At 38.3% G+C, this 14,963-nt stretch overlaps 1 protein-coding gene across 1 annotated transcript; it reads right to left on the bottom strand.

The window, feature by feature from the left end:
* Nucleotides 1-3,958: 3,958 nt before the first annotated feature.
* LOC122180316 (interleukin-8-like) lies at nucleotides 3,959-6,802 on the bottom strand. Its single transcript, XM_042871882.1, has 4 exons — nucleotides 6,671-6,802; nucleotides 6,090-6,225; nucleotides 5,253-5,336; nucleotides 3,959-4,614 (listed from the first exon to the last, which is right to left on the bottom strand). Exons 1-4 carry the CDS (start codon nucleotides 6,732-6,734, stop codon nucleotides 4,584-4,586), a joined length of 315 nt encoding a protein of 104 aa, XP_042727816.1. The 5' UTR covers nucleotides 6,735-6,802; the 3' UTR covers nucleotides 3,959-4,583.
* Nucleotides 6,803-14,963: the final 8,161 nt, after the last annotated feature.

The following is a 14,963-nucleotide window of genomic DNA, read 5'->3' as shown; positions in this document are numbered from 1 at the left end:
ATCATTTTCAGTTTAGCTGACGGGATTTAGATACTTAGTTCTGTACCAAAAGTTTTTCTACTCGTTGAGCAAAAAAAGAGAAGCTTAAAATGTCTGGTGGATTGTCAGTTAAGTCACTTCAGCTATTCTGAATGTTTCATTTGTTCTATCTATGATAGGAGGGTGTATTTAACGATGTAATAGTAAAATTTGATTCAGATAAGCACAGAGCAAATTTGTTTTTCTCTGTAATATTCTGCAAAATAATCATAGGTATTTAAACCAGAAGGTGAATAAATGTCTGGAGTGAAATATCTCTTGAACACAAAGTATGTATTTTTTTGCTCACTGGGATATTGAGATATCCTTATTTTTGTGAGGAGAGAAGGGTGATCTCAAGAAACGAAACTGAACCCAAATGTGATCTGAAAAAATACGGCATCCATATGAAGTAATTTCAGTAGTTTTATAAAATTAAGAATTAAGAAAGGAATCGGTTTGGAAAAGGGCTCTGCTAAATGAGAGCCTTGATGCTGCGTGGAGGGGAAGTTATCATCTGTCTTGGACAGATAGTGTCTACCTTTTTGTCAGGGAGCAGGACTGCTTGGGATATGTTAGCTGAGATCAGCAGCTAGTTCAGGAGTTAACAAGAACCTGGTTCAGTATGTCAACATGAGTTGCTTTACCTGCGGTGGAGACACGTCACATCACCTGCTCTATTTATAACACAAGCTTGTAAAAACAGCTCCTTGAGAAATTACTTTATCTTGGAACATAACATTTTCTTTATGTTCTGTGGTTATTTTCTATCCCTTTATATAGTATTCATTTACAGAAATTGTGATCAGCCAGAGAAAAGGCATTTTTTGATAGAAAATTCTATGACCTCCAAATGTTAAACAGTTATCCCCACAGCTTCCCAGAATGCAGTCATACTGAAGACTGATATGCACTGTCTGCCCAGAGCTTTGTGGAAAGAACACTGCACAGTCAGTGTCAGGGCAGAAGAGATCACACCTCTGCTGTTGGAAGAGAACTTTTCAGAGTCATGGGTGAAACTGTCATGGTTAGCTGCCCTTCAGATCTTACTTTAGGCCTTTAACCTGCTTCCCCATAGCATTTTCATTTATAACTCTGTCTTCGTAATAACTTTGTTTCATAACTTTTGAGGGGAATGTTGCTATACACAATGAATGCTATGGTTCATCTGCAACACTTGCATCCATGATGAAACAAAATAACATTGTCTTTTTACACAATCTTCTTTTAGGATACTGTAGAAGTCAAACTTCTTTGATGGACAAGTTGCTATTTCCATGGGATGTGAAGGAAGGTTCTGTTCTTGAACTTATTAACATCATTTCTAAGGCCTTCAGTCACATGGAAATGTTGCTAATGATTTGACATTTTAAAAACCTGCAATAGACCTAGGGAAGAAAATTGTATTTTGAATGATAACTAATGCCAGGGAGCAGTGCTGGACACCTTCTCCTTGAAAGATAAGGAGACAAAAGGGACTCCACAGCCAGCAGGGCAAGTTGTCACCAGCTGGTGTTAAACCAGGAAGCAAGCACCCCAGCAGGTGCCTCAGTGATGATGCAGGTCCAAGTCCAAGCAGAAATGAGTCACTGGCTGGATGAGCAGGGTCCGCAATCAGGAACAGGCATGACAGTGGCTAAGCTGGAGAGCAACACTTCTAGAACATAGAGAGAGAATGAAGGTCCCATGCCAAGCTTAAATGAGATTCCTAGGCCTGTGGGCAGGTGAATGGGTGGAGGACCTAGGTGAGTCCATTAGGGCTTACAGGCGCCCTCTGGACACTGACAACTCCCAGCTTAACGATTTAACTTGATCTACAAACACTGGGACAGTACTGAACTGTAAGTCCATTTTAATTTAGTCTTTTCTCCAATTCTTACCACGATAGCATGCTAACAAGATTGCTGCGTGTCATCTGCATTTGAAGAAGACCTTAGCATTCAGATATTTAGCAGAAGCCAAGTAAAGACTTTCAGTGTACTCAGGCTGCAGCAATAAAAAGAGAAAAAATGCAAATGAAATTTAGTAGGATGGAAGTTGGCTGAACAGCAGCATGGTGCATGCACTAGATTTTATCATCCAGTACAGATACTGTTCTGTGTCTCTAACAACATTCTGATTTGAAATGAACTGTGCATGTTTCATGGTTTGCTTTTTTTTATACTGATAGGCAAAAGGAGATAGTCAAAGAAAATTGACTGAATTTTTAAGTGTCTCAACATAAAAATATTTTGCTAGGAGAATTAGTCCTGTCATGGCTTCGGAATTAATATGGGCAAAGAAGAAACAACACAGAAGTACAGCCCAGGTTTGACAAAGGTAATCATCAAGTCAGAAGAGCTGTGGTGCTTTTTTTGGTTTGTGGTGGGGATCCGAGAACTGGAACCATGTTTCCAGTGAGAATTGTTACTTATTCCTAAGAAAGGCCTTTTGTAATTGCATGCTGAACAGAAATACATTTCAGTAATATCATTTCTAGCCAGTTTCTGAATCGCTTTTCACCTACGGATAAAGAAAGGATATGGTTCAGTCTGTGCAAATGCTCTGCTTCAGGTCCTAAGTAAGCTACTGCTGAAATTTTGGATAGAAGTGTTAAGAGATTCCTTGACCGTGATTCAGCTGACAGTAACTTGACTGGAATTTTACTCGCAACAAAGGCTGCGCACGTACTGCTTTACCAATGTTTCCAGTAAAACTGGTCCTAAACCCTTAAGATACACACATGCTTTCATGGCTGTGTATTTGAAGTCTTTCTTCCTCACCTCTTCTTGCTTGCCTTACACTAAGTAATTGAGGGAGGCCAGCTTGTAAAAATCATCCAGAAACCAGAAGTCTTACTGTTGTAAGACAAATTTGCACAAAGCCTTGCCCCATGTGGAGTTCTGTCCTCTTTATGTCTTGAAGATGAAGTCTAGTAGTCTGTAATGCACTGGGACAGGGGCAGAGATCTGAATGGAGGCAAAGTATGGTGGGGACAGTTACATATTGTGCAAGAACTTGCTCAAACTGTAATAGAAACTCCCTTTTTATCTTCTTGCTCCATGAGCAAACATACATTGTTTGTGCAGAATATGGAGTGGCTCCTTTTAGGATAAGGTCAAAGAAGAATAGATATCTAAACAGTTGCTCAACTTTCCCATTTTCTCTAGTGTTTGCTTCTGGTATTCTAGCTTTTTCATTGTAAATCACTGTCTCACAGGGTTTCAGTGTAAATCACTGTGTCAGTGTCATGTAGCCTTACAATCGGAGCTCATTCCTTAAGATTTCTCCCAGTATAATACTCCCTTTTCCCTGAAATTTCAGAGGGTGCTCACTGACTCCATTGCAGTTTATCAGATATGCCTGATTACGGTAAGTTAATGAGAAACCTGGTTCTGTGCCAGATCCACGGCTGACATGTTGTTTTACTCTGCTGCTGAGACTGGGATTTCTGTGACTCACCATTGTTTGTTCGTTTCTTTCTTCCCATGGGTTTTCTCACCCAGTTCTCTGAAAAAATTAAGTCTAGCAAGAAAAGAAGAAGGAAGTTGACCACTTTTGTATTTTTTTCCTACTGAAAATCATCTGCACGTACTGCAGGCAAGAATTCCCTGAGGTACTTATCAGTCCCCACAACTCAGCCTCCACTTGGCCTTGTGAGACGCCTTTATGTGATACTGAGGGAAAATAAACGTACCCTCTTAGGTCAATAAGAAAATTAATAACACACAATACTGAAATAAAAACATTTAAATAAGCATTTATTAGGTACCTAAACTGAGACGTTTTTCACAAATAAATAAATAATGTAAGCACGAACACTTCAATGTTTTCCATAAATAAATAAATAACAAAAGCATAAAAACTTCAATTTTTCCATAAATAAATAAATAATGGAAGCATGAAGATCATCTACTTTCTTATGACAAAGTATAAACTAATTAATATTAGAGATGCAATAAATATTTAATAGAATTCAAATAAATAAAGTGCCCTTTTTGTAACCAAAAGATGGCATGAAAACATATGTTTATAGCTTCACAGCAGTAATTCAGAGTAAATAAAACCTTGAAAATGATGGCTCCAAAACTGATGCCTCAGACTTTTGGGTTACTGACTCTGAAAGCCCCCTTTTTCTGGTTTGCAGCCCACATGAGAAGCAGTAACCTAGGTACAGTTGATGCTACCTGTCAGCATGTTCCTGGAGAAAAGGAATTGTTGGGCAGTTTCTAAACTATTGGCAAAGACGTTATTTAAAGAAAGACCTGCATAGAGTGCACCACATTGATTATGTGGTGGCTAGAATCATCTCCATCTCCTTTCACAAGCCTGATCTTTTTTGTTTTATTTTTTTGCCTACTTTTTCTAATTTCAGTGGTTTTTCTCCCGTATGACACTTCTTTAAAAGACTTAAGCTACTGTTGTCAAGTTACTGTTGTAACTACAAAAAGAGGGAGGATACATCCTCTAGACGATGATGAAAGTACGAATGTAGGAGGCAGGAGGAAATGACCTGCCAGAAGCTGAATGGCGGTGTCTCCCACTTTTGTCTTCCTGGAGGAGGTAGGACATTTTTGTTCTTTGCTTTACGATGCAGTCTTATTCTTGGTGTCTGCCCTATAAAAAAAATAAAAAAGATGAAAACTAATGGAACAAGTATCACGTGCTGGAATTGCATGAAATCGGCCTCAAAGGATCTGTGCTTTGTCCAAGTCCTTTGAAAGCCAGTGCATAAAAATAAAAAGAGACATTAGTTTGCAGTCACCTCTTCACGAGTATTTAATAACTCAGCAAACCTCAGTAGTTTGATCCTTTGCTTAACACTCCTTGGACCTGATTTTCACCCACTCACCTAAATGCTATTCTTTTTGAAAAAGTTATCGTTGCTTTTAACCACTGCAAGCAAGAAAAAAACAGTCACTTAACGCCTGAATTTCCAAAGGACTGGGCACTTGCGCTTAAGTTTTCAATATACTTGTGCCTTATGAGAGTTGTAGCTAGCATGCACATAGGATGTTTGGTGCACTAAGGGACTGAACCTGACGAAAAGTATTAAAGTATTAAAGTATTAAAGTATTAAAGTATTAAAGTATTAAAGTACAAAGCAAACACAGTATTTGCTCCAGTCAGTAAACTTCCTGATAGCAACTTCCTTATGAGACAGTATTTTGAACAACTTGTGCATAGGATGTTTGCTAGCTTCTTCAAAATACTGCTCTTTAATAATTTGTGCCCACAGAGAAGAAAATACTCACTTGTCCAGAATTGCCTTGATGATCAGCTTCACCCAGGAAGCAGTGGGATCCAGGCACACTTCTCTGCCATCTTTCAGAGTAGCTCTACATCAGAGAAGAAGAAGGAAGGCAAAAGGTCTATTTAGTGAAGCTCTCTTCCTTAGGCAATTTCCTTTTCTTTCTTGCAACATCAAGGTTCTCTAGATGTACACTGAGATGGTCTCCCTTAATTTAAGCTGCTATCAGTTGAGGCTGTAGCCTAATACATACTTTCTTTTTTTTTTCATACATTCCTATATCTTTGTGGATGGATTAGATTATCTACAGGACTCACTGTTTTCAAAATCGCTTCTTTTTCAGATAGCTTGGTTTGCATTTGTGATGGTATTTAATTGAGGAGCTGAATGTTTCCGTCTTGATTCAGAAACTCTACTGGCTAGTCCCTAAAAATGTTGCCACAGTAAGATTTCTGTGACTTCTATGCTAATAGTCATTTTTCCATTGACTTCAGTAGAAGTGGGATCATAAAATGCATGTCTTGATAAACTGCTCAATGCAGCTCAGTGGCTTTAATTCTCTTTCTTTATGTCAGAGGAATTCAGAGTTTTAGATTTACTTGCTTTTTTGATGAGTGCAGGTTTATGCTGAAAAATTCCGTGTAGTATTTAAGTACAGATTTACAGAAATTATGCAACATATGACATGTATTATGTCATTTGTAGGAGCATCACGCACTGCATTCTGATTAACCTGGCATGCTGTCTTGTTGCATCTTTTAGAGAATGCTTACATCATCCCTAATGTAAAATCTGTTTCCCTTTTGTTGAGTAGCAGGGATTATTTTGCAACAGCACTTACATGACTTCCACGTCCTTGCAGTGAGGTCCACTAGGGGTGAGGTTCACATTTTGAATGAACTTTGGATGGATGAACTTGGAATGAGTCTCTATGCACTGGCATCGGAGTTCAATCGCTGAACGCGCCTGAGCCATACCTATAAAACAAGGAGAAAAAAGACACAGGTAGTGTATGGACTGTTACACTGTTTGCCCAGGAAATACATGTTGTTTTTTCTCAGAGTATTAGAAATAATTTTTCTTTTTATGAGCCAGACAACTTGAAAAATTTGCCTTCACCCATTTTCTTGGGTGCCCAGTCGCTGTCACTATACAAAAACTGTTTGTATAGCAGCCAGTGCTATTAGGAAACACAAAATGATAATGACTGAGCACCAGCAGTTTTATCACTCTGCTTTTATTTCGCTAATCTTTATACCTGGCTACATCAGATGGATGTACGCGGATTTACTCTTTCCACCAGGGAGTAAAATCTAGCCCCACACAGAGTTATTTGCTGCACTTTAAGACAATATAATATCTTCCCCCATCAGCACTCACATTGGCAATTAGTTATAAGGGTTTTAGGAAGGATTTTTTTACCTTTTGCTCCAGCCATTGAGATCAGGAGAAGAGCCATGACAGCAGCCACAGCCTTGCCCATCATCTTTCAAGAGTGTTTCTTCTGTGTGTCACCTGGATTTGGTGAGGGATTTTGGTGAGGGGTTTGCTCCTGCAGCCTCAAGGGTGGTCAGTGGCTGTGCTCAGTATCTGCCTTGTTTATATACTGTCCTGAACCCCCTGCATCATATGTGGGTCACACCACTGGAAACTCCTGAACCTGTAGTGTGCTATTGGAGAATGAGTCATGGTGGTATGGGCAAACCCCTTTCCCTCAACTACCATGAACTTGCTTTTCATAAGCAGGAAGCACTTTGTTAATTGGAGAGTGATAAAAACATAGAACATATACAAAATAGCCCTTTATTTAGCACTGTGTACTCTGTATTTTCCTGTGTCACATGCTTGCTACTGTTCTTTTCCATACTTTTAAACTTTTGCAGTTATTATTCTGCTACTCTTTGCAACTTTCCCTTTGCAACTTTTTTTGCATGTGATCTGTGATTTTCCATGTGTGTCCTTGAACTTTGGGGTATTTTTTCTGTGCACGTGAGTGGTTCTTGTTTGTTTGTTTATTTTACGTTATTATTGTTGGGAGAACTGTTAGAACTAGGAACTACAGTTTGTAGAAGTGACAGATACTAGAATTAGATTTTAATAAGCTCTCCTACTCCTTACATACAATGACATTTAAAAAATGATTATTTTGAGATGATTTAAGTTACTTTTTAGTATAATGAAGTCTAGCATCACTGAAATAAGCAATAAAATAAGGATTGTTTTTGGAGTACTACTGAGCATTTTGAATTTTGGATTTGGGTGGAGGAGAATTCCAGAAGGTTCTGTAGGATTCTCACTCTGACATTATTGAGACATTTTTGCAAATTTAAATTTGGCCTTGTAAAAAAGAGTGTTCTTGTGGTAAAATTAAAGGAAAGATGAAAATGTGGTGGAGAATTATTCAGATGAAGTCAGATATGTACAAACATTTGTATTAATGATAGACAATAATACTATAACATAAACATGAGATTGTGGGGTTTTAATTCTTAACGGAACTTTGTTATTGTTTTTCTGCCTGGTAGTGGAGACAGTTAAAGGAATAAAGCATAGGATGAAATAGGAATGAATATATGTTTACTGTTCTCCAACTCATTGTGAAGAACAGGGAGATTTAAGTAAGCAAAGTTGAAATCTGCTTAATATTTTTGTATGTATCAATGTCTGTGTTTATACAAAAATATACAGATAGTGGATGTGCTCTGAATAGTAGCCAAATAAGATGTGTAGACATCGAATTAAGCATCTTTTCTTTGTAAACTTTCATCTTACAGTGAACATAGCTGGATTAGGTAATGTAAGCACATAAACACTTAATAACAGCCTTTCTTTTACAAACCCAAGGTCTGTTTAATTGACTATCCACTCTTCAACCTCAACCATGGCCATAGGCATATGGCTGGGATTGTGAAAGAAAAGATCTAGCGTACTTGAGACCTATTACACTGCCATGCTATGCCAGGTTTGATGCCTTCTGACTCTTTTGTTAGAAAACAGGAGTTAGCAATTGATCCTTATCACTAATTTCAAACTCTGTAATTCCATAGTCCTCTATCTTATCTCTTGCAGATGATCTCTTGTTAGAAAATGCTGTTCCGTTGCCTGTTGCAGCGTACACTGGGTTATTCTTTCCTACATCTGTTTTTTTTTGCTCCTTGACACATTATTTCTGTGAATAGCCAACAGTCTACAGAAATGTAATCTAAGATATCAGTGGAAACATCTTCTGGCCTACTGGTAGAAAGCAGAAGTATGAATGGCATAGCTTGCAGGGTGTAGACCTCTTCTGAATAAACCCAATGAACTCTTCTTTGTCTATCATTTCATCAAAGTTTTTAATTAACTTAGAGATAAACACCAGATAGTAAGAAAGCAGAAATAACATTTCCATAAAGCAAAGCAAGCAGTAAGTTTAACACAAAGGGCACAAGGCATATCATCTTCACTGCATATGCAATACAGAAGCAATAAGTTTATCTTCAAGTTAATGAAAAACTTAGATGTCTTACATCTTCCCTGTATAATACTGTGATTACAGTGTAACAACTCTTGAAATGCAGCAATGAGAGCAACCAAGAGGAGGATTCTGGAGCCTGTGTTTTGAATAATAATTTAAAAATCAAAGACAGAAGAGCAAGAGGTACTGAGTAAAGACTTGGCTTCAGAAAATCCTCAACCAACACATGGAAAACTTCTTTTGTGGTTACAAGGAGAAGTCAGAAAAGATGAACCATAAATGAAAAGATCATGTGTTTTATTGTAAACTCTTGTGATTAGGGTAAAAAAAAAGAGGAATTGTTTCTTCATTTCATTTCTAAGCTTCTACTTTTGGAGCTGTGAGGCAGCTGAAGACATGACCTAAAAGCTCCTGAATTTTCAATGCGTACTGTCTCTGATGGAAAAGAGTAATTCCCAAGCCAATACATGTGAGTATTACAAGCACAGTTTTCAGTTCCTGGCTAAATAAATGTTTAGGGGGTTTTTTTTGGTCATGGATTTTATCACTTGTTGTTGGTGATAAAGATCCTGAGAAGTGTCAGCCCACTGTATGACATGTACAAATGCAGTCTAGAAGCTAATATCCTGCAGCTGACTTCTAACAGTGATGTGTGGTACTGAAGTCCCTGCCCAAATGATGTGACAAACTGGCATGTTAGATTATTTTGAATCATTCTGCAGGTACTGCTTAAGGTTTAAATTTAGCTAATTTCATTAGTGAAGGCTTCCTTATCTGTTTTGCTATGTCATAACAAAAGTAGGAAAGTGCTTGAGTGAAAAAAATGAGTTCCTCAGATTATTTCCTAGATTCTTCTCTCCAGCTTTCCTCAACCTTTGAGTGACATGGAACTTCACATTTCCTTATATAACTGTGATCAATGAGGGATTTCTTTCTTCTGATGTTCCTCCAACACTGCTTTGACCTCATTCCCCTCAGCAATTCCTTACCACTGTCTTTAGAAATCCTACCTATATGCCTGAAGTTTTAGATCCAGACATCTAAAGGTCAATTGGAAGTAGCTGAACAGCTGAGTCAGTGAACATGCTAACTCCTTCCTTAAGAGAATAGTCAGTTCATCAAGAGAGGCTAGTGCTGCTTCAGCTGTACGCTTCCTTCAGGCAAATTCTTCCTCTTATTTTCTCACACTTTTGTAACCCCATATGTAAAATCTATGCATATGTGTGACCTGCAAAGGGAAAATGTGTCAGCTTCTTTGCATCTTTGTCTGTCAGTCCACGTTTTTTTTTCTTTTGACTGTGAAACACTCTGTGCTGTGGACCTTCCTTAGGCAATTTGACTGATTTGTGAGGGCCAAATAGAGAATTTCCGTTTAGTTACATGTACCAGAGGTATGTGTCTTGTTCCCCTAACTATTTCTTAATTAGATAGTGACAAAAAAAAAAAAAAAAAACAACAAAAAAAACACCCAACCAAGATGTTAAGTTTGCCAGCTGTCACAAGAATTATTTTTATATGAAAGGTCTAGAATAAATGGATGTAAATAGAAATTTACCCTTAAGTTATGTGTTGAATACCCATCTTTTTAATGAGCTTCAGCAGTATCTGAATCAGCACCCTGCAAAAATATTTGCTCATCTTTGATTAGTTAATGTGGAATTCTACAAGCCAAGAATTCTACAGTTCTTTTGGCTGAGTCCTCCTTCTCAGGAAAGGCTTGATGAAATTCTGTTGGTTGGCTGCACACCTCTTCCTGCAGCTGCTTATGCTCAATATTTAACACCGTTAAAAACAGAACAGAAATTGCATGCATTTGTTTCTGGGAGGGCTACACATGGAGAAAAGTGTGTTTCCTAAAACAGTCTTCTACTGGGCAGGTGTTACAAAGGTCACTGTGTGAGTGATTTAATAAGTAACATTTGGGCATGAAGTTGCACAAAGCCTTATGAGAAGGATGAGAGGCAAAACTCTGCTGTCCTGAAGTGCTACTTCCTCACTGCACAGGAGGTGATGATCCCTATTCCTGTATTTTCCGTGCAGTCCCGTGATGCTTGCTGAAGAAAAGTACAATTGCAACACCTATGTTGGTGAATAGTTTTTTCCACCTCCAGTGATGATGAAAGCTCTGCAGCAGAAAGCTCTCAAGTTCCGTCTTGACAGGGCTTGGCATGTGGATCTCCCTGCAGTACAAATGAGTGCTCCAACAGTAGACAGCTACGTAACACATCTGAAACTACCACTATAGCTTCTTGCTCTGCAATTAAAAATCATCTCTCTTTCTCCCCCTTCTACATTTTCTGTTGTGCTTTCTTGGTTTCTCTTTGTTCATCTCGCTAGCTGTCCTGGATCCTAGTCCAATGTATTTATTACTCCACCATTCTGAAATGGTGCCAGTGTTGAGCATTGATTCAGCAAAGTTCTTGAACCTCAGTCAGAACCTTTATTGTTGACTCAGAACTCTGTTCATAGTTTTCAAAAGTCCAAAGAAATCCAAAATTGCAGTTCCTTTCTGTGCCCTTTGGCCTATTCATGATATAATCAAAAGCCATGATCAGATCAGTTTTGATGGAAAATGTGTCTTTGTATATTCCTGGGTTTCCCCAAGTCTGTAGTAACTGCATAGAAAATGAAGTCACCTCAAAAAAGGGAAGCAGAATTGAAACAAAATAAAACAAAACCCACAAAAGATGAACAACAAAACAAAAACTAACAGACAGACTGCTGCTTAATGAATGATCAGAATATTCACGCTATTCAATTTACAGCTACTTTTTAGAAACAAAATTGCACTAGTTACATTACTTAAAAAAATAAAATTCAGTGGTAGTATTACTCACAGGCTTTCCAGAATGTCAGCCAGTATCACCATGTGTTGTATTTCCTATTAGGAATTATTTTGCGCAAATATGCTCAAGTAAATGAACACTAATAATACATGAGTCAAAGAATTTTTCAAAAAAATATTTTATTTAGTTTGGCAAATCTATGACTTCTAGACAGAAGCAGTTCTTGAGAACAAAGATAGAAACTGTAAAATATGTATGAGTGCCATTTGCTTCTATTCTCATGCACACTCACTTACTTCTTGGCCTCCCTTTTGAAAGTTTCTATTCTCCCAGCTGTGCCAAAACTAGAATTTTTTTTCTAGATAGCCATGATCTACTTGAGTAAGAAGGATGAAATAATACAGTTTTTATGACAGTTTTACTGTGTTTTTAAGTCTATTGCTATTTAGACTTGCAAGCAAGGCAGTATTATTAACCTGGTGCCACACGTGTATTGCTGTTCTAATTGTCTACTGATATAAATGAGGAATAAGTGAATATCACTGAATCTGACAGTGATGAAGTCACTGCATTGGATCAAATTACAAAGAACAAGGTCCTGAACTCAGATGCAGAAAGATGATGTGAGACAGGACAGCTACTAGAAGACAAAAAAAGTTATGTGGGCCTCAAATTGCAGTGTGTAAATCATTCTGGCATTGTTTATTTCCAAAGTTTCCTATATGGAGGAAAAATTAGTATGAGCAAGAAAGAGAAAGAGCTTACACATATTCTTCTTGCCTGCACATGAGACAACAAAGAGTGAAGACAGAGAAATACAAAGAAGAAGGGAATCACAGCCTGCATTTTACTCATCAGGGCCATCCCCATGGTGTGGGAAGCTGGCTCCTTGTGGCTCTGATCTTCATTAAGTGAACTGTATGTATGTTTACATAACGTGAAACCAAGACAGAGGTTTTAGTTCCTCAAACAGATATCTTTGACACTGGAGCTGAGGGAAAGTGCTGTGATAAGAACCAAATTGGAGATCAGAACAGATAAAGCACATCCTAAGGCATCTGCTCCTTATTTGTATCAGAAATAGTGTTGCCAGCAGGAGCAGGAGCATCATCCCTCGGTACTCAGCCCAGGTGAGGCTGCACCTTGAATACTGTATTGAGTTTTGAGGGATTGTCCAGTCTAGAGAAGAGGAGGCTCATGAGTGACCTTATCTCTCTCTACAACTACCTGAAGGGAGGTTGTGATGAGGTGGGAGTTATCTTCCCATGTAACTAGCAATAGGACTAGAGGAAATTGCCTCAGGTTACACCACAGGAGATTCAGGTTGGATGTTAGGAAATACTTCTCTGAGAGAGTGGTCAGGCACTGGAATGGGGTTCCCAGGGAGATGGTGGAGTCACTGTCCTTGGAGATGTTCAAGAACTGTGGAGAGATGATTCTAGCACAGCCCCTGCAGAAACCTTAGCTGAGTCAGTCAGGTAACTCTGCTCCAGGAATCAATTTCTGCTGGTTTAGTTACAGGTTCTGCTTAAATATTTGCCCTACTGAGTGCCTGCAATCCATTTTGGTAGATTAACAATTTGTGTTTGTTCTGTTCCATGGTATGTTGATTTCCAGTATTTGCTGCGGAAGAGATTGCTTTCCCCTGTTAACATGTAAAAATAAGGATTTGCATTGCTGTTGCACTTGGTTCTGCAGTTGGTACAGACACTGGGCAGGACTCAGGAAAGTCAGCTGGGATGGGAACGGACCCTGAGTCTCTTTCCATCCAGTCTTGCTCCTCAAGGAAAAGGAGCAAAGCATGTTCTCTTTTAGTGCAGCTAAAATGGTGCTGGAAGGCTATGTTTTTTAAAGGAAACTGTATTCATTTTCCTTGCCACAGCTTTACTTCTTTCCTTCATTTTAAGTTGCAGTTCTATTCCTACATTAAATCGAAAATTTACATTATTCTGACTTCTTGGCAACTCCTGCTGTAGAGAACTTTCAACTCCAGTAAATTCTGTAGTGCTGATTGAAAATCATCAAATTTACTGTCTATTATCTGAAAACCGATGATGGATGAGTAACAGTTGAGTATTCCTAGTGGCAGACTGAACTAGTGAAACTAGATAGAAAAAGTAAATTTCAGCAGCAGGTTGAACCTGCTTTAGTTACAGCCTCTTTTATCTTCTTCCATTGCTCATAGACATGTAATAGCAAATTAGAATATTTGTGTGATTTGAGAATTTGTTTCTTTTTTTTTTTCCAAGCACTGACAAATAGCTCTCTAGTTTTTTAAAGGCCCGATGTTATAAAGACAGAATTCACATTTTTAAGCCACTGTAGGTTGCCTGCAGTATCATAGCACTTTTGAAAACAGCTCTTGTTTGCACATAAGACTTTTCAGATTTAGTGAATTTGACATTAAAAAGGTGATTGTTTAGCAGTAACCATCTTGACTTAGTTATACTCTGAATCATGTCTTCTCACAACCTATAAATCTTGTCACTTACAATTCACCTTTGGGGAAAGTGATGAAGTGAAGTGATATTCTCTAACTCTTCAAGAGAAAGTGACTTGACAATTGCAAGTAGTCATTTTGTATTCTGCCAACTTAGATCACTTTTAACCTAAGATAGATCTTACTTCTGTATGACTGATTTGTGCAAAGTATGACTGTGGGTCTAATGTTCATCAAACCAGCTTCAGCAAGATCTGACCTAGCTAGAACTGTTAGAATGACAACTGCCAGAGATTTTATGCCTTTTCCTAGCCATAAGGTTCATCCTGAACTTCTGAAAGCCGTCATCTCCCTCTGCCAGTCTCACCCTGCTCCCTTTCATATTATTCTTCAGTGTTTGTGTGGACTTGGATTCTCGTGCATCTGAGCATAGGATTCCACAGAGCCATAGTACTTTGCCAATAAAATAGCAGTAAAATTCAAACACTTCCTTGAGTTACACAGTAATCATATAATCACCTGAGATGGAGAAGACCTCTGAGATCATCCAGCCCAACCTTCTTTAACTGCAACAGTATAAGCAAAGAGCTCTTTGCTAAAGATAGCTACAGCTGTTTTTACTGGTAGAATCAAGTGCCCAGCCATGGCTATTTATGAACAAGTAGTTTGAATCAAAGACATCTTTGCCTATTCATTTTAGGAAAAATGTGAGATGTGAAAACTACTCTTATGTGTCATCATTTCTCTTACTTCTAGCCCAGACCTAATTTACTCACACATAAACTATTTTAACTGGAATATACGAATCTACTGATTTCCAACTAAGGATAAATTGTCTGTCAATGTGGACCATTAGTGATGTGTGCCAACTCAAACCAGGAACAGACTGAATCTTATGTAAGAGATACAAATATACAGCCAGGCGTTTCATTTTGCCCAGCACTTCCTTCCTGAAGGTCTACTATACCTGTTTGTTAAGTCCAACCTGTTGAGATCTTCAGTGCTGGTGCAGTTAATCAGGAAATCATTATG

The sequence above is a fragment of the Lagopus leucura genome, unplaced genomic scaffold, assembly GCF_019238085.1.
Source record: "Lagopus leucura isolate 7727_CA_CO unplaced genomic scaffold, USGS_WTPT01 Super-Scaffold_100004, whole genome shotgun sequence".
NCBI lineage: Eukaryota > Metazoa > Chordata > Aves > Galliformes > Phasianidae > Lagopus > Lagopus leucura.
Note: the sequence above shows the minus strand (reverse complement) of the source record. Positions and strands in the feature narration are given on the sequence as shown.